This window comes from Acanthopagrus latus, chromosome 23, assembly GCF_904848185.1.
Source record: "Acanthopagrus latus isolate v.2019 chromosome 23, fAcaLat1.1, whole genome shotgun sequence".
In the NCBI taxonomy this organism is placed as follows: Eukaryota; Metazoa; Chordata; class Actinopteri; order Spariformes; family Sparidae; genus Acanthopagrus; species Acanthopagrus latus.
In genome coordinates this window covers 24,340,784-24,359,988 of record NC_051061.1, presented here as the reverse complement: position 1 = coordinate 24,359,988, position 19,205 = coordinate 24,340,784, and the positions used below count along the sequence as shown (strand labels likewise).

General features: G+C 47.1%; 1 protein-coding gene and 1 long non-coding RNA gene across 7 annotated transcripts in view; one reads left to right on the top strand and one right to left on the bottom strand.

Moving 5' to 3' along the window:
* The first annotated feature begins 360 nt into the window (after nucleotides 1–360).
* Nucleotides 361–1,271, top strand: LOC119013810. The gene is made up of 3 exons (XR_005072829.1): nucleotides 361–412; nucleotides 896–985; nucleotides 1,074–1,271. It is a non-coding gene; the product is annotated as an uncharacterized LOC119013810 (long non-coding RNA).
* An 887-nt stretch (nucleotides 1,272–2,158) lies between these two features.
* LOC119013804 (caskin-2-like) overlaps nucleotides 2,159–19,205 on the bottom strand; it is a 43,552-nt gene continuing 26,505 nt past the window's right edge. For 2 of the 6 annotated variants that reach the window (XM_037088648.1, XM_037088653.1), the window contains exons 3-20: nucleotides 19,181–19,205; nucleotides 18,869–19,014; nucleotides 16,716–16,811; nucleotides 15,370–15,500; nucleotides 13,089–13,197; nucleotides 12,653–12,761; nucleotides 11,648–11,742; nucleotides 11,106–11,262; nucleotides 9,980–10,153; nucleotides 8,135–8,271; nucleotides 7,889–7,967; nucleotides 7,057–7,154; nucleotides 6,845–6,955; nucleotides 6,650–6,751; nucleotides 6,421–6,559; nucleotides 4,629–6,323; nucleotides 3,829–4,123; nucleotides 2,159–3,452 (exon numbers count right to left, since the gene is read on the bottom strand). The exon at nucleotides 19,181–19,205 is cut by the window's right edge and continues 73 nt beyond it. In XM_037088648.1, the coding sequence (XP_036944543.1) occupies nucleotides 3,356–3,452; nucleotides 3,829–4,123; nucleotides 4,629–6,323; nucleotides 6,421–6,559; nucleotides 6,650–6,751; nucleotides 6,845–6,955; nucleotides 7,057–7,154; nucleotides 7,889–7,967; nucleotides 8,135–8,271; nucleotides 9,980–10,153; nucleotides 11,106–11,262; nucleotides 11,648–11,742; nucleotides 12,653–12,761; nucleotides 13,089–13,197; nucleotides 15,370–15,500; nucleotides 16,716–16,811; nucleotides 18,869–19,014; nucleotides 19,181–19,205 (3,795 nt within the window). In that variant the 3' untranslated portion in view covers nucleotides 2,159–3,355. The remainder of the gene's footprint in view (nucleotides 3,453–3,828; nucleotides 4,124–4,628; nucleotides 6,324–6,420; nucleotides 6,560–6,649; nucleotides 6,752–6,844; nucleotides 6,956–7,056; nucleotides 7,155–7,888; nucleotides 7,968–8,134; nucleotides 8,272–9,979; nucleotides 10,154–11,105; nucleotides 11,263–11,647; nucleotides 11,743–12,652; nucleotides 12,762–13,088; nucleotides 13,198–15,369; nucleotides 15,501–16,715; nucleotides 16,812–18,868; nucleotides 19,015–19,180) is intronic. The other 4 variants (XM_037088649.1, XM_037088650.1, XM_037088651.1 and 1 more) reach the window with 4 other exon arrangements.

The following is a 19,205-nucleotide window of genomic DNA, read 5'->3' as shown; positions in this document are numbered from 1 at the left end:
ATCATCCACATTTAATTTAGTTCATTTTATGGTACAGAACAGAAATCAGTAACACTTGAGCTGAAGTGTCCAGATTACCTGAATTCACCTGATTACAGTATTAAAGTAATGTAACTGATTACATTCTGTTAACAATTAACTTCCAGAGAAATAAAATGCTAATAAACAATCCTATTAACAATTACTTATTGTGTTGGTTCCAAAAATATTTGTTTTATTTTGCCCTCTATTAACAAAACATATACACACACACACACACACACACACACACATGCATGTAGTCATCATGTTATCCTAAAGTGCCTCCTCCTCTCTCCAGGTGAACAGTGGGACGTGTCTTCAGCTTCAGGTGGAACAGCTCTGACCTGTATGGTGATCAGACCCGGAGAGGAGACACACCTGGTCCAACCAGGTCAGTGCAATATAGGTGCAAAAATTAAAGGCAGAAAGTGTGAGATTTGTCAGTTGCTGTTCATTAATACTCAGGATCAGTAAATGATTCTAGAGGGTAGTCGAGTCTCATTCACAGGTGGTTGAATACCGACAGTTTGTGTTGGCAGAAGCCACTACAGTGTCACTGTCGGGACACGAGTCTCTCTCCCTCTTTCTCTGGAAAACAAAGGTTAACAAGGCAAACAAATCTGCAAAAAGCGATGTACAAGTTAATTCAATGGGAAATAAAAGAAGTAAAAGTATTTTTTAAATGGATTTTACTGAGTGCTATATTGCAGGTAACTGGCCTTGTTTCAATTTAATATATAATATAAATGATATAATTATATTTCACGTATATCTACATTAGTCAGCCACAATATTAAAGCAACTGACAGGTGAAGTGAGCATTGATCATCTTGTTACATTCAAACCACCACTGCTCTTCTTTCTCATCTTGCAGCTGATGGACGGTTGAAAGGACGAATCACAGAGACGAACAAGACGAGACAAACGATGGAGACGAGCCGCCACAGGAGCCCGAAGGTAAAGTGTGAGTATCTTTCACCTGGACGTTACGAGAGGATCAAACATGGCTGATAGACCTGCAGAGTGCTGATGGTCACTGTTGGTTTCTCCAGGACGAGAGCAGCCAGGAGCTGGAAGTGTGACAGAGGAACAGGCTGCTGAGGACCAGCTGGACGACGGCTTCCTGAACTGAATCCTGATTTCCTGTCATCAAGTTCTGTGGAGTGACATGTCGTCTGGTTGGACTCGCTGTTGTTCTGTCATCGTTCCTGATCCACATCAGTTCATTCAGAATCTGTCGCTCACAATGGAACATTTTAGCAAAAAGAGTTTTGGTGTTTTAATACAAGCAGGAGGTTTTTTCTGTAATTAATACATGTAAAACATCTGTTAAGTTTGATTTTAATGTAAAAAAGAATTAAAGACAACAAGATGAACACTTCTCCTTTTAACAAATGTTTTTCATTTAATTATGACAAAGTAAATACATATATTATAAAGAAATACATGAGAGAAAACGTGGTGTATTTCATTTCTTGTTTGATTTTTTTCTCTTTTAATGTTTAAATCCTCCTCGTCTGACGGAGGAGCTGACGTGTTCGGGTCAGGAGGGATTTTACCTGAGAGATAAACACACAAACACATCGTCTCAATCACACAGAGGTCACATGATCCCGGACAGAACCAGACAGAACCAGACACGGAGCTACATGCTAAATATGAAGATCCAAGAAAATAACATCTGACAGGAAGAAGAAAGCTCAGGAAGCGTTTGAGGAGAATCTGTACAGACTTTGGTTGAGTATCTGCTCCTGTATATACCTCTGGTGTACAATATACATATTTAGATAGCTCTTATTTAAATACTAATCTGGCTAAAATATCAAAAAATAGTCTGTATATCACATGCTGTCTTCCACCGAACATGCTTCCCTTTGTACGAACACGATCGAGCTCTCAAACACACAGAACAGAGTGGAAGACTGACGACACGCGGTGACGAGCACTCAGTATAAAATACATTGTGTGGTTTTTTTTTCAAATATTAAAAAGGTAAAATTTGAAATGGTCAGACGAGTTGATCTGAGAGCCAGAGTGAAAGCAGACGCTGCAGGTTCTGTTCTACAAGGAAGAAAACTCAGTTACATCGAGACAAAACACTGAAAATCAGCCCAGAAACAGTTTGTTGTTTGTTTGGTAACAGATCTTTAAACTATGTAATATTAACTGTTTAATTAATATCTGTGTTTTAGCAGCTTCAAGGAACTTTTATCTTAAAGTCACAAAAATGTGTGAATCTCACCGCTGAGTATAAATAAAGATCAACGACATGATACTTAAATGTCACTGAGACAAACAGACTCCATGTTTCTACTCAGAGACAGAAAGAAGTTCATGTAGAACATTTGCTGAATGAACAAGAAGGTCCAAATAATGCAGAATGAGTCAGAGACAGAGTTTCACAGAGTTTATAAAGTGGCTCCAACTCAACAACTCACTAAACTGACACATTTGTTAAGGGAGTCTGGGGACTTTTAACCAGGAACAACCAACACTAACCAGACTCCATTCACAGAATCAGTAACTTTATCAATTCAGACTGGACAGAAACATCTTTTAAAATAGTGTCCAGGTTGAAAAACACCGGCGTTATCCTGATGTTTAAATATAAGATTCTCGCCCACTTTGACTCAGTGGAGCACTTTTAACAATGTATTTCTGCTGGTTTGTTAAAGTTGCGTGACTTGCAGATTCCGTTCTCCAACAGTATAAACGTGTGTGTGTGTTCTGGTATCTGATAAATGGATCTGTAACTCGGACTGAACCTGAAACAACATGACAAACACCAAAACGACCCGTGACGACCAGCAAAGGAAGAAATAATAACCAAGATGTCAGAGACTCAGTCGATGTTTCTGAGAAGGAGACACACGCTGGACAGGAAGTGACATCAGGACTCCGGCTCTCAGTCAGAAACATAAAACTTCATGTTAATATTAGTGTTCAACAAGAGTCATAATAATCATCCGAGCAGTTTCTCTTCTCAGTGGGCTGAAAATAATCCACTGGTCCAACTTCTGTCTCTGTGTTTGGTTCATGTTTGATGAGACACGACGACGACTCGAGCGTTACAAAGGTTAAAAAAGTGTCCGGATCCATCCGGTAACCAGAATCCACCGTCTGTCAGAAACGTGAGTTCAGGACCGTGATGAGGAAGCACAGAGGAGGGTAAGTGCTGATGTTCAGGCCGAGAAACAAGACGAGTTCCACTTCGTCTCCTCTGACAGCGTCCGTCGTGTTCAGAGCAGAGCTTTAAAACACCGGAGGGAAATCTGTCCCTCGTCCTCTGTTTCGCTTCCTGAGGCTGAAGCACAACGCTTGTGATGAAGAGGCTTCAGTCCAACATGGCGTCCAGCTGGTCGGCCAGGTCGTCAAACATGTTGCCGATGTCGTCCAGGATCGTCCTCGCAGCCTTCACGGTGTTCGATCCACTGCAGACAGAACATGACACACAATTCGTATTAATACACTGAAACACAGTATCAGAGATCCTTTATTTGTCTGGGAGGAGGGTTCACTCGGGACAGATTTGGGGTTATTTGTTGAACTCTGGAATCTTTATTCTTGGTGTCGAGGTCTAACAACAGCAGTGAGTGAGAACAGTTCTAAAATCCTAAATCCAATCATGGCCTTCAAACCAAAAGTCAAATGGAAGGTTTTGAAATGTTGATGTTTCTGTTGTTAGAGCGGTTCACTTTCACTGATATCAAAGAGCAGCTGTCAAAAACTGAACCTCAACACAGACAGAAAACACTGAACAGGATATTCACACATGTTGAAACTAAAACGTGAGTAAATCTGACGCACCTGTCCGAGTTTTCCTCCTGGTTCAGTTTTGTCTCAACAGCCTTCAGAGCTGCTTCCAAACAAGTACTGGTCTGATCCAGCCTCTGCTGAGCCACCACAGCCCCGCTGGAGGACTCTGGGACATGGTCCGGGCCCAACACACACACCTGCGTCCTCACTGTGTTCAGAGAGGGACTCTGTGGAGCTGGAGCTGGATTTCGGGGCCCGTGAGCAGGAGAGGACGGAGAGCTGAAGGCCACACTTTGAATCACACTGACGGTCACGGATGGAGAGACGGGTGGAGAGAGTCCAGCTGCTGAGGAGACAACAGGTCGAAGTTAACACTCAACTCAACTCAAGAGTCTGAAGTCTAGATGGATATATGCCAAACTCAGAGCAAGAAGTCTCAGGTCAAGTCCAAAGAGTCCCAAGTCAAGAGAACCTCAATGGTCTAAAGTCAAAACCAATTAGTACCAAGTCAACAGCAACAAGTCAAGGGAAGTGAAGATCAGCAGGCCACAATTCAAGTCCACAGTCAAAGTTAACAAGACCAAAGTCAGGAGTCACATGTCCCAAGTCAAAATGGCCGAGGACAACTCAGGAATCCCAAGTCCCAAACCTCAAGTCTGAAATTAAGACCAACAAGTCCCAAATCAACACTAACAAATCCCAAGTGAGGAGCACCAAGCCTCATGTCAGGACCAAGTGGTCCAAACATTCAAAGAGTAACACGTACCAAGAAAAGACCCAAGTCAAAAACTAGTCAAGAGCAATAACTCGTAGTTTCAAGTCAGTCAACGAGTCCTTGGTACCATTCTTACCTTGTGCTGCCAGCAGACTGTGCCGGATTGGTTTTGGGGCCACAGCAGGAGGCTTTGGGGAGAGCGGAGGTTTGATAGGAGAACTTGTTGCCGGACTGGCTGGTCTCTCCATACTGGCCTCACTGATCCTCAGGTTGATCTCCTCCTGGCTCTGGGAAGCAGGTCTGCTGCTGCTGGACTCTGCTTCCCCGGCTCCCTCTCGGCTGGGGGAGCCTCCTCCCTGCTCCCTGTCTTTGGGTTTGTGTCTGCGCTTCACCGTGTCTGACTCCTTCAGATTAAACTCGGGAACCTCCAGGCTCTTGGCTGCTGGTTTCTCTGGAGGCTCCAGCACGGCCTCAGCCCTGGGTGGCCCCGGAGCTTTGGGCCTCTGTTTGATGGTCAAGTTACCCTCCTCGGCGAAGGGGATACACTCACTGGAGCTGTTCTGAGGGGACGAGGAGCCCTCCAGTCCACGACCTTTGGAGTCTTCTTCCTCAGAGTCAGACTTCACCCCTCGATCTGGCTCGCTGATGCTGTTCTGAGAGGGAATACACTCGCTCTGCACCCTCCGCCTCACCCCAGAGGCCTCCCTCATGTCCAGCCCAGCAGAGCTGAGGGAGGGAGGAGGTGGCTCCTGCTGGAACTGGTCTGTTTTAGGTCCTGGAGGGCTTTTCCCGTCTGTCCTGCCTTCCAAAGAGGCTGCAATGCTCCTCACGCTCACTGGACTGTCTGTCACCGCCCCGCCGCTGGATGAGGTGGTGCTGCTGTCGCTCAACTCCCCGCTGGTGGTGCTGCTCACTGAGCTCAGTCTCTTCGGAGGAGGAGGAGGGGGACCTTTTTTCCTGGCGCGCACTGCGAAGGACTGACTGCGTCCAACGTTGCCATTCTTTTCTGGACTCGACTGTAATCGAGCCAACTGGCTGCGACCAGGTTTGCGGGTCAAGGTGGCGTAGGACGACAGGTTTCCATGAGGAAATGCAGACTCCTCGTCATCCTCATCGGGCTCCCCGTCCGACAGAGCGTAGCGGGTCATGCTCTGGGTGCGTTTCTTGGGCGGGGTCAGGGTCATGGTTCGGTCCTCATGCTTGGGTGATGAGCTCAGGTCTGTGGAGCCACAATGTGAATGCAGATAGCTGAAACCCTTCAATGCTGGGGAGCCATGAGGTGAGGGACCACAAGATCCAGGCAGTTTGGGTTTGGCTGGGATTGCTGGGTACTTAAACACGGTCGCCGTGCCCAAAGGTACCTGCTTAGGTAGCTGCTGCTGCTGCAGAGGCCTCTGGTCCCAGCCCTCAGGGAGGTTCCTCTCCTTGGCAGGGCTACCATCCAGGCTCTCCTGGGACCAGCTGTGGGGGTTGATGGACACCGTGGGAGGTTCCTGGGACCGTCCGGAGCCTCTGGACCGGGTGTCGATGCTCTCCTGGCTCTGGGACATTCCCACTGCGTTCTTGATGGCCAAGCCTTCCTCGCAGCCTCCGTAGTGGCTGGACATGGCGGTCTGCAGCTCGGCGCTCAGCTCGCTGTCCTGGAAGGTCAACATCTTCGGAGTGTGAGGAGAAGAGCATTCACCTGCTGAGTCAGGAGGCTCAATGGTGACCAGGTGCAGGGCACCGGGGGCTTTGCGCCGCAGCGTGCCTTGACCTGATTCAGCCTGTAGGATCGCCCTCTGGATGTCACACAGCTTCTTCACCGCCAGCATCAGCTTCTTCTGGTGGCCTGGACGGAAAGTTCAAACATCACATCAAAGTAAAAACACTCGTCCTCACAGTCACTGAGCCGCATGCCTGAACCTGAACATGTACGGCGTCCTCACCCAGCTTGGTGATCCCGATCTCCTGCAGATCCTCCCATGTGAGGTCTTTGACGATGCTGATGGAGTCATAGCCGTTCTCTGCCAGTTTTTTGTGGTACTGTGGGAGACCGATGGCACTCAGCCACTCGACCAGATCAGACTGTGAGAGAGAACACAGATGGCTCAGATCAACTGGAGACACGGAGGTTGAACGTCAGTGTGTTCAGCAGTAAACAGTCGGGAGTCTTACTGGGATGTACTCAGGCAGCCACTCAGGGATGTTCAGGTTGTTGATCTCGATGGAGATTTTCTTGCGGTGGCCTGGTTTGGTCACTCCGATGGCCGTCAGATCCTGCAGACACGACAAGACAAAGACATATGAACCTTTCTGTTGCAGTAGAAATGGGTATCAGTGCTGCACAAACAAGGTCCAGTCTTGACTCACCTCAGGAGTCATCCTGCTGATGGTTGGAACATCGTAACCAGCACTGATGAAGTTGGCAGTGTACTGCTCCAGCTGGAACTCACTCAGCCACTGATAGATGGCCTCAGCATCCTTCAGCACACAACCAAACACACTGTGGTTCAAACGGCGCTGCTCGTGAAGAAACACGGAGGACGACAGTAAAATGTTGAGCAGAGCAGAATATGTGTTACCTTCCCCTCCAGCAGCTGCTGAGGACGAACAAACTGCTGTGAGAAACTTTGCTCTGCAGGTCTTTGCACCGTGACCGTCTGCCTCCGAGGAGTCCCACCTGCAGTGACATCACAGCACACCTCAGCAGGTGGACTTCAGTGTATAAAACTATATAGTATATTAGTTTGAACACAAATATGTTGTTTGATTCCCTCTGCTCTGCATGTCTCAGGAAAGATACTGACCCCCCCCCCAAAAAAAAAGTGTCTGATAAATGTAAACGTAAATATTACAGAGAAAGTTATTTATCACTGGGAAAAACACACAACAGGTGCAAATCAGTTCAACAGAGGCTGTTAAATACAGGATCATTAAAAAATGACACATGTTGAGCTGCATACTGAAGAAATGAAAAAAAATGATGATATGAAGTATAAAAAGAATGTTGAAAAAAGTTGTATACATGGTTTCTGTTACTTCTGTAAAATAAATAATATAAGAAATAAAATTTAAAATGATTTATTGCGTTGGAGCTGCTCCTCTGAACAACACACAGTTTTGAGTTCTCGTCTGTTTCTGTGTCTGAACTCATTTACTGCAGTAAAAAACACAGAGAACTGCTCAGAGTTCAGACGGCTGAGCTGCATCTGAAATGTGATCATGTGTATAGAAAAAGAGAAAATGAAAGAAATGGTACCAAAGAAACTGAGTTTTTCTGCCTGTAACTGTTCAGAAGAATCTGATGGAGCTTCGCTGTGTTCAGACACAAGAATGAATGGAGAGTAACAGGAAGTCTAAACCCACACAGAAGTGTTACAAACATATTTGTAGGACATGGTGTGACAGCAGCACCTGATGAGAAGGTTCCTGCAGGATGATCCGACTGTGAGCTGATGTCTGAGGGTCCGGAGTCGACAGCAGAGGGCGCCGGCTGCACACAGAAACAGCTGATTAACTGAAGAAGAGAAAAGCTGCTGACAGATCGTCAACATCTGAGATGTGAACATGAACAACAACGTTCACACTGAGGCAAACTCTAAAAGTTAACTCCTTCAGGAACATTTCTGTGCTGTCAGGTGACTCCGGGTCTGAGTGTACCTTGTTGGCGTTGTCATGGTGACCAGAGTGATGCTGGAGTCCGTTGGGGGCGCTGGTGCTCTCGGTGCTCTGCCCGCTCCCGGCACTGCGGGTGCTGCCAACGCTGCCGGTGCTCCCGACGCTGTTCCTGTCTCCAGCTGAGACCAACACAAAAACAAAAACAGATTCAGGATGAACGGCGGAGCGCAGGAGTTCAGAGGAGAAGACGGGCGTCAGGCTGAGGAAGCAGCAGATGCTCGGTGTCGGGTCGCAGCAGGCCGAGGGAACAACAAGCCTGCGGGGGGTGAGGCGGGCTGGGGGGTGACGACTGGAGCGACGACGGCAGGATGCAGGTTTCTGGTATAAAAGCTGTGCTGGTGCAGAGCAGGAGGGCTCAGCTGCAGCCACGAGTCCATCAACTACAGTCACGAAGCATCAGGACTGACACTGTCTACATGCTGGACTGTCACAGGATGACGTCATCGTTACTCTGATTACAGGTTCTTAATACAACTATGTTCTGGCTGATTATCTGAACTGACACTTTCCTTTTGACGTGACACACAGCAGGAAATCAAACAAGAACAAAACCTACAAAGTAACAAAGTTCGGAGCCAAAAGACGGTTTAATAATCCGACCTGAGCCTCCGTCAGCTTCTGGCTCCCAACATTTTGTAATGTGACAGTTAAAGTCATGAGAACAGGGATGAACCAGTGTCGCCCTCCTGTGGCACCAGATAACCTGACAGTCAGACGCTCTGAGGGCAGGTTCAGCCTGAAGCAGACGGTACAGAGTGTTTGGACCCGACACACCAAGATGTCTGTCTGGCAGCGTCACAGCTGAAGTTCTCGCTTTAGGAATTTGTGTGTTTTGCTTTTGTCATCACTTTTTTAAACTTGGGATGTAAGACGACACGAGTCCAGGTGGGACGACACGGTGTGACGATGGACGCATTATGAAGCGATGCGAGGCAGAAGTGTTGGGAGGTGAAGCGGCGTGATACACTGTGAGGTCATGTGAAGTGATGTAGGACGCTGCTGTGATGTGACGTGAGGTGTTTGTGTGGCGGGTCGGGGGGTTGGCTGTGAGGCGACGCCATGTTATTTGAGATAAACCGAAATGACGCGAGGCGACATTTGAGGACGTGAGACAACACAAAAGGCCTGAAGCGACAGTAGGTGACATGCGAAGCGACTTGAGGCGGAACAGACTCGTTGTGTATCGACAGCGGTCGTGTTCAGCCGTCCTGGTGTGTCGGGTCCGGATGCAGAGCGTTGAGCGGGGCAGCGAGGCAGCTTCAGAACAGCCGGGGGGGAGAAGCTGTTGTTCGGGGGCTCTTACCATGACACGAGTCCCTGAGAACCCAGATGTCCTCGAAGGGAAACTCAGACTGAGACAGGCGGCTCGGAGACAAACCTATCAGACACAGAGACTCTGATGGACTGACTGGGACTGGAGGGGGGCTGACTGAGGGGGGCTGAGGACAAAAAGCTTGAACTGAGGAGGGATCTGTGGACCTGATGTTTGGACCTGAGACTGTTCTGATGCACATTAGTGATGTTACTTCCTGTTGAATTCAGGGTTAGGGTTAGAAACAGCTGTGCAGATATATGATCAATAACCTGGATTAGAGGCTGGAGGAGCTCAGGCTTCAGTCAGTCAGTCAGTCAGTCAGTCAGTCAGTCAGTCAGTCAGTCAGGGCTGCATGTGGCTGACTGCTGTGTGTTCAATGGGCTGATTGTTTTCAGCCCTCCGGCCTCTCGGGGCAGTAATGAGCACATTACAGCGACACAACACTTAACATGTGTATGTCATCAGGTGTGTTCACAGAGACTTCAGTGTGTGTTCGTCCTGGGTGTGTGTACCTGTGCTGGTCGTGAGGCCGTTGGCTAGCGGCAGCACCACGTGGGTGGGCGGAGCATACAGAGTGTAGGAGTCGTCGGTCTGAGGGGCGGAGCTGAGGCTGGAGGAGAGGGGGGTTCTGGAGAGCAGCTGCTGGCGGTGGGTGGGCAAGGAGGCGTGCCGGGACAGGGTGCCCCCTACAGGGCGAGACAGGGAGGAGGAGGAGGAGGAGGAGGAGGAGGAGGAGGAGGTGGTTACCAAGCTGATGGTTAGAGGTGGAGGTCAGTCATTATGTGGTATGGATGGACAGATGGATGCAGGAGGGAGGAGACAGGAGGAGGAGGCATGGGATGGTCTGGAAGCAGGCGGATTAGTTTCTACATCACTTCCTGTCTGAGGCGACGAGGTCGTCTCTGCTCCGACTGAACAAACCGCCGAGCACCAGATGGAAGAACTGACGACTCCAAGTAAAAGTCTGATCTATCTGATCAATAACCTAAAACTCATCAAGTCTCTTTTTTTTCCTTCATCACCACAAACATGCTGTTGTTTGTTCTGTTTTGACGGTTGAGTCATTTTATTTGGACTCACTGAGACGAACGTGTCGCTTGTTTCTACGTGAACGTGGGAGAAAGAAAATAATGAAAGAGCAGCAGATTAACGTCACTTTAAGCCTCATGTGAGTCAGATGTCAGGTTATAAATACTCCATTAGATCTAGTGGATCGAGGATGTGTTGGTCTGGACCTGAACATCAGTCTGATGATGAGAACAAACACAGAGACATGTTGATCTGAGGATTCATGCCACTGTACAAGAAACAGAGACAACTTTCACACTAAAACTAAATGTTTTAATCTTCCATAAAAACCTCCAAACTAAACTTTGTTCATAAAAAACTGTTCAATGCAGCAGGAAATAAAGCTCGGTTATATAAAATGTCATCAGCTGATCTGCAGTTGAATGAAACTATAATGTGTGTGAGAGGTTTGTAAAGTTTGACGTCTCCAGCAGGAGCCACAGACAGGAAGTCAGACAGAATATAGAGACGGACATGTTCTGGGGTTTGCTGTCTTTAAGAGGAACCCATGACAAACCCAGACCCGGCCCAGGTCCGGTCCTCGGTCCTCCCCCTCTCTGTGTGACTGACCGTTTCTCCTGCTGATGACCTCCACGATGGACGGAGGGAAGAAGCCGACCCGGTCCGTTCCTCTCTGGGTGTCGTGGATGTGGCCCTTCCAGCGTCCGTCCACGTGCTGCTCCATCACCTGCAGGGGACGAGACGGGTCACTACGGGCCCCGGGGACCTGGTACAACCCCCGACCCGGAATACATGAGTGAATGAGTGAATATCAGGTCTCCTCTGCTCACAAGGTGGAAACTACTTCAGAGTCGTTTCAGTCGGACTGAAGACAGAACTTGATTCAGACGCGCTTCATTAGAACGTCGTGATAAACATTTAATCTCTCCAGAGAAAAAAACTCTCATCATCTGTTGACAAAACTACAAAATAAGACCAAAGTTGATTCTCATTATAAATTCATGATACTGAACTGTTTCTTCTTCACTTACCTTCATGTGTCTCTAAAGTTTAATTCAATGAGGCTGAATTTGTCCACATGAAGCTTAAACTCTGCTCTACAGAACCGGCTGCGTCTAACGATCAGTGACTGAGCTGCGGCGGCGTCTCACCATGATCACGTCTCCGGCCCGGATGTTGAGGGCAGTCGGGTCGTGGAGGTTCCAGTAATCCTTCAGAGCTCGGACCTGCAGAACGCCCGTCGCATCTGTCGAGGAAACACCCACCGAAAGACTCAGGAACCGGACCAGAACCAGGATTTTAAAACTAAATGAGTCCAACTGAGAAAACTTAATCTGTGACGCAGCTCAAACACTCATTTATTGTTGTTGACATTATTCCAACAATTAATGAACCGTTTAATCTACACGACGTAAACAGAAAGTGAAATAAAATGTAATAAACTGATTATTTTTCTTCTTTAACCTGGACGATGTTTGAAACACTGATTGACTCACCGCTGCTCATCACCGTCTGGTATTATATTGTATGATTTATATATCAGATGATTCCAGAAGATTAACTGGATTAATGCAGACTGATGATGACGATCGCAGCTGTTCTCAGAGTGAAGATACGAACATCGTCTGTGTTTTATATTTCAACATTTCAACTGATGTGCTGGGTTTGAATGTTGGAGTAAATTTAATTGATTAGAAGAACTCAAATCAATAGACTGATCCATGATAATGTGGAGCTTAAAGAGCAAGAAATCTAAAAGAGGAGCAGCGAGACACAACAAGACGTCTCTGCAGCAACAAACACCAGAACTCTGTTTGAATCACATCTTCAACACAACCGCTCATTATGCCCTCGGTCTGTTCCCACAGGAACTTCAAAAGCCTGCAGGATTACAGAGCACACACACACACACACACACACACACACACACACACACTCAGTATATACACAGCTCTGTTAAGTTTGAGGCTGAATGTGAGCAGTCGGCTCTTTGAAGCTGTGAGAGTCGACTGATAAGAGTTTAACGTTACATAACCCAGAATTTAAACACAGCTGCTGCTTGAATGAGTTCAGGTGAAGCCTCGACACACACACACACACACACACACACACACACACACACACACACACACACACACACACACACACACACATACCTCGGAGCAGCTGCTTGATGTCCCTGCTGGCGTGCGACGTGGTGAACTGGTTGACGATGTCCAGCGCCGTCTGGTTGTAGGTGTTCCTGATGTTCACGTCCACGCCGGCCTGCGGGGGAACAGACGGGTCAGACGGTTCTGTTCGTTAACTCGTGTCTTCTCTCTGATGTGCAACCTGCTCGGCCTGAACTATGCAGTTTGTCCTGTGGGGTTCTGTTGAAGTTTGATCTGATCTCACATCAGTGTTGGACTGAGCTGAGCGGGCTGCTGCAGGACGAACACTGACCTCCTGTCTGTTTGTTCCTGACCTGCACATCTCTACAAACTGCTGCACTAACATGAAGGAACTGACACTTGATCTTAGAAAGACTCTGACAGAGGAAACATCGTTCTTCCTCCAGACGTGCTGAACGTGTTTCCTGCCCAGAGAACTCACGTCGAGCAGCAGCCGGACCACCTCCGTCTTCCCGTACAGAGACGCTTCGTGCAGCGCCGTCCCAGACTTGGTGGTCTTGTTGATGTCGATGCCGGCCTTCAGCAGCAGCCTGCAACAAAACAAGTTCTTTTCAGAAAGAGAATCCACGACATGGTCTTCGTTTGCTCCCAGTGCATCATGGGACATTTCTCTCTGAGAGGAGGATCTGCTGTCAGAGTGAACGGCACCTCCACTGGACCTGTCACACAGAGGACGAGCTGTAACGCTGCTTTATACCTGCAGAGGCACACAGCTTCACCTGAGAGTCCTGGACCTGGACCTGGACCTGGACCTGGACCTGGACCTGGACCTGAATCTTCTTCTTCTTTCAAGGGAGTTTTTTTTGTAACCTGCATTTTATTACATTTCATCAAAATGAATTTGAACCTTAATTGATTTGTTTCCTGCTCTTTAATTATTATTGCTTCTAATGTTAAAGACATTTTAATTTGAAACTTAATTACATTTATTTCAAGTTTTGTCTGATTTGTAAAAAAAAATATTTTTTTTTTAATAACCATGTTAGAAGGAAACTTCTGGTCCTGAAGCATCCAACATGATATTAATATACAATATTTATTATTTCTGTCTTAAAATGAGACTTTCTGAGTTATTCAGTGAAGCGGCTCTGCTTTTATCATACAGCAGCTTCAAGTGCTGACTGCACACACACACACACACACACACACACACACACACACACACACACACACGACAAACACACACACACACACACGACAAAGATCAGAGTGCTGTGAAACTGGGTCACAGAGATGTTGTAGTGTTTCAGAGCTCCGCTGGGAATGTGAGGCATGAAGAAGAGACAAGCTCACACACACACACACACACACACACACACACACACACACAGAGTTCATGCTCCCACCGCAGCAGTGAAACGAGCCGGCTCGGCGGTGAACGCCCTCTCACAGCTTCGTCTGACGTCTCCACTAACTCACATATAAATATATTAAATCTAAAAACAGGCTGACTTTATTGTTAAACTGATCCTGGATCAGTGATAACTGAAGGATGTGCACACAGAGGAGTGTTGAAGCAGAGCTGCGGTCTGTTTCTCATCTGTGAATCTGCTCCTCTGGGTTTCAGTTTGGACCCTGAAGACAGTCAGCAGAGATCTGAGAGCTGCAGGTCCCTCCTGGTCTGAGTGAGGACTGATCTGAGACCTGCTCAAGTCCTTTAACTCTGCAGATATCCAGGACTACGTGAAGGTCTCCGGTCTGGCTTGTGGTTTGTGTCTCCAGACGATCGTCTCTGTTTCACTGTGTCTAACGTCCAATCATTAGTTAGACGTCTGTGCGGGACCGGAGTCACCTGCTGGCATACACCTGTGTGTCGTCTGCATACTGTAACGTCAGTCAGTCGGAGCATGAAGGTAATAAATACAAGTGGAAATATAGATTAATTAACAAAGATCAGGCTTGTTGTTGTTGCTTCACAGCATCCTGCCAGTCAGTGTCTGTGTTTAAGATGCGTTAAAGGTCCGATGTGTCAGATCAGGACGGAATAAAATATTCAGAATTATGTTTCATTAGATCATAATCACCTGAAAGTGAGAATCCATGTTTCACTCTGACTCGTGTGTCTTGTTGCAGCTGTAATCTGTGACCGAACCACCAGATGGCACTAAATCCTGCTAATTAACCCACTGAGCCTCGTTACAGATGAACCTGAACACTTCAGGGTTTCTGACAAACTGAACAATGAAACATTTGATTTCTCTGCAGATAAAAAACATTTTAAGCGTTTAAGTCTTTAATTAGATATTATTTCCTTTTGCTCTGATGGTCGTTAACACTGCAGTTCCTCTCACATCATCAACACACGGCAGATCACATACAGCCGGTCTGAGCAGGTTGAAGAGGAACTCAAGACAAACTAGAGATTTATTGCGATCTCCGTCCGAACTGTTCTCCAGAGAAATGACTCCACGTCCCTCATTCACAGTACGTCCAATACAACAACAGTTTCATAAAGTTCATGAAGGAAAATGTTGCTAAAACCCAGAAAGTGTCACTGATCCAGGAGGCAGCAGGTGATGTAGAGCTTTATAAACAAGTAACGAGAGTTTAATGTCACTTCACATGACACAGCCGGGACAAATGATGTCACTTCCTTTATCAAAGCTGCAGCATTCTGACTTTCAAGAGGTTTTCATGGTAAATTAAGTGATTCTGTAACCATCCAACTCATCAGTTATCATCTGTGTTCTCTGCTCTCTCACCGTATGACGTCTTTGTGTCCGTTGCGGGCGGCGAGGTGCAGCGGCGTGGTGAAGGCCGAGTCCGTGGGCTCCTTCCTCTCTCCTTCCAACAGCGCCACCACCATGTTACTGCTGAGCAGCAGCTGGGCCACCTGAGGGGAGACAGAACCAAGACGTGATGAGACGACACTGCCAGAACTCTGCAGACGCATCAGCGCCACAGAGCCGCCCTGCAGGTGAGCGTGAGGTCATCCTGCAGAGGAACGCCAGAAATGATTCCAGATGTTTGGCAGCAGCCCGATGAGTCACAACCATCAGAATGTAAACAGGAAGTTACACCAGGAGCTGTGATACATCTGGACGGGAGCAGAGTCGAAGATAGACTACACGTACATGTCAACACTTAATAAATGTCTATCAAATGAGCCTTCAGAGTTAGCAGCAAGCTAACTGACAGTATCTGGTCAGTTAAGATTCATTGTTAGCTTCATGTTTTGATGCATTAAATGTTATTTACACCCTCGACGTGCGGTCGGAGAAGTAAATCTGGTCTCAGATCAGCCTGTGGTCTCGTCTCTCCTGCAGACTGTGATTAATCATCTCAGATATCTTATTTATGAACTTGAGCCTTCCGCTGGACTTTTTATGGCTGCAACACTGAATCAGATCTCACGTCTGCTGAATGATTTTCCCCTAAAAAAAATCTCAGCGGAGACATTTGTGACTTTAAATAAAGTCTAAATAAAGTTTTGTGGGGTTGAACGAAGAGTTTGGACTGAGTGAAGGAGGTGAAGCAGAGGAGAGCTGAGTGGAAACACAGCAGCTGCCGTCGACACACCCTGACATCACTGAGTGGCAGCTGGGACACACAGACACACACACACAGACACACACACACACAGACACACACACACACACACACACACACACACACACACACACACACACACACTCTCTAAAGATATCTGGGTGTACTGGGATCAGCTGTGGGGGGATCAGGCTTCACTTTCATGTCTCGATTAAAAAAACTTACACAAGTTAAAAAAAAGCCGGGCGCTGCTGGACAGTAACTGAGGACTCGAGTGCTGAACTCAAGTCAACATATAAGATACGTGTGTGTGTGTGTGTGTGTGTGTGTGTGTGTGTGTGTAGTCAGACTGAGTTTGTGTAGCTGCAACAGATCAACACTGAGACAAAGACAAAGATAACAGTGATGTTTACTGACTGACACAAAAGTAACCGTGGCAACGCAATCAAACCTCTGTGTGTGTGAGTGTGTGTGTGTGTGTGTGTGTGTTTGTCCAGCTGTGACATTTCTCCGACCCTCCACAACACCAACGTTCCCACAGCACGACACTCTTCCTCACCTGGACTCGTCCGAACTCACAGGCCAGGTCCAGCGGCGTCTTCTTGGCCTTGTTGACCAGACACGGGTTGGACTGGTGCTGCAGCAGCATCTCCGACTGGACACACACAGACAGGAAACACAACGGTAAAACAGTCTACACACACAGTGGTGAGAATAAGTCGGTCTCATGTTAAAGACCTGTCAGGATGTGGTTAGCCTAGCTTAGCATAAAGACAGTAACCAAAGGTAAACTGTTAGCCTCGCTCATAGTGTGTGTGTGTGTGTGTGTGTGTGTGTGTGTGTGTGTTGTGTCGACGCTGCCATGTGGATAGTGTTTCAGCAGATGATGTCATCGGGGACACACTCGCTGCTGGACAGATTAGAGACGAGGAGCAGATTTGAATATGAGCCCCTCAGCAGGAGCCCACAGCTGAGAGACCCACTGAGGATCTGACTGCTCACTCTGCGTGTCTGAGACGAGTTTAAACTGTGAGATTAGAGACGTCATCTCGTCTGTTTACAGTCGCATCAGACAGATGCTCCAGCTGTCAGAGTCTCGCTGACGGGTTTATCATAATTACACATTTTATCATCATCAACAAATCATAACAACATCACACGTGTATGAAGATGTAAAATATATCTCCAGAGAGCAGACAACAACAACACTCCTCCAGCCTACAGCAGCAGAATGACCTCCTTCTCTTCTTCTATGGTTCAGAAGCCACACTGAGACGTTTCAGCACATAATCAAGACTTAAAATGTTTTTAAACTGACAAAATGTATCAGAAATACAACAGAAGAAGAATGAGAAGGTGCTTCTGTTCTTTTTGAGAAGCTTCAGCTAATTAATTATTTAATGATGTCCTTTATGTCCTGAGAACAATATTCATGTTTCTGAAGTTTAATGATCCTGAAATCTGTCAGCAAAACGTTCAGTCAGCCTCAATCTGAAGAGAAGAGCTCTCTCTGTTTCATCTGTTGATTTATTTTACTTTCCCTTCATTCATAAATCCACACACACACACGCACACACACACACACACACGCACACACACACACACACACGCACACACGCACACACGCACACACGCACACACACACACACACACGCACACACGCACACACACACACACACACACACACACACACAGACTTGTTCCAGCTTGTTCGTTGATTCGTCTCGTCTTGTCTTTTATTTCCTCACTGTGTAACGATCACGTCTCTGACTTCCTTCAAACTAAAACTAAAAGAGAAATTGATCTTTTGTGAAATGACATCATGAGTCTCAACCACCTGATGTGACCTGAGAGAAACAGCTGGATCAGGTGTTCACGTTGTTCTGTTACTGAGCGAATTATTAAAGATTTACAGCCTTTCATTCAGCTGATTGATCAGGAAAACAGTCATTCTGTCTGTGAATGTAATAAAAATATCAAATAAATGTGGCAGAAGAAGAAGTGAAACAAGAAGAAACACTCAGATCAGATCTGTGTTCTGGTCGAGTGTCTCAATGTGTCGGACAGAAACACGCTGATCTGTTTTTAAAGCTTCATCATGTGTTGACAGTCTCATGAAGATGTGACGACGTGTTTTCAGTTGTTTCATTTTCAGTGAGCGGTCTGAAAGAGTTCCTCAGCAGGAGGTCACGCACACAAACACACAGTCTGATTCACCTACATTCTTATTAATCCGCTCCGGAACATAATCCCACCTCCGGATTAACACCGAGACCCAGAGTGTTCATTTCATCAGTCACAACATCCTCACATCTGCTCTGACGGGACAGTCAGCAACACCCCCGCCTACAGTCTGAACCCCCCGAATCTGCAGCCTCCACCCTCCTCCATCCACCTCCACCCTCCTCATACCTCCTCCACCCTCCTCCACCCACCTCCATCCACCTCCACCCTCCTCCATCCTCCTCCACCCACCTCCATCCACCTCCACCCACCTCCACCCTCCTCCACCTTCCTCATCCCCACAAATCCACTCACATCCTCCTCTGACCCAGCAGCAACAACACAGGAAGTGTGATCAGTGAGCGTAGTTATCGCAGAAGAACGAAGCAGAAAACCAACGACTGGAGAAGAGAGAGCTGAAGACACAGCAGCTGATCACTTATTGATGACTGATGTATTGATGACTGATGTATTGACGAGTGAGCTCACCACGTCGTAGTGTCCGTACTGCGCGGCCAGGTGCAGAGGGATGTGTCCGTCCAGAGAGACGCCGTTGACCGAGGCTCCGGAGCGAAGCAGCGTCAGGACAGACTCAGCTTTTCCCTGCCAGGCGGCGTAATGCAGCGGACGCATTCCTGCAAACACAAACATTTAGTATATTCAATATCGTCTCAATCTGAGTTTATTAACACGTCTATCGATCAGTGCAGGAGCATCTGTAACTTAAAGGTCATGTTGATGATGTTTAATGATGACAAAGTAGAAAATAATCTTGACATGTTTGTGGGCTGTTTGTGTTACCGTTGCTGTCCTTGACGTCCACAGT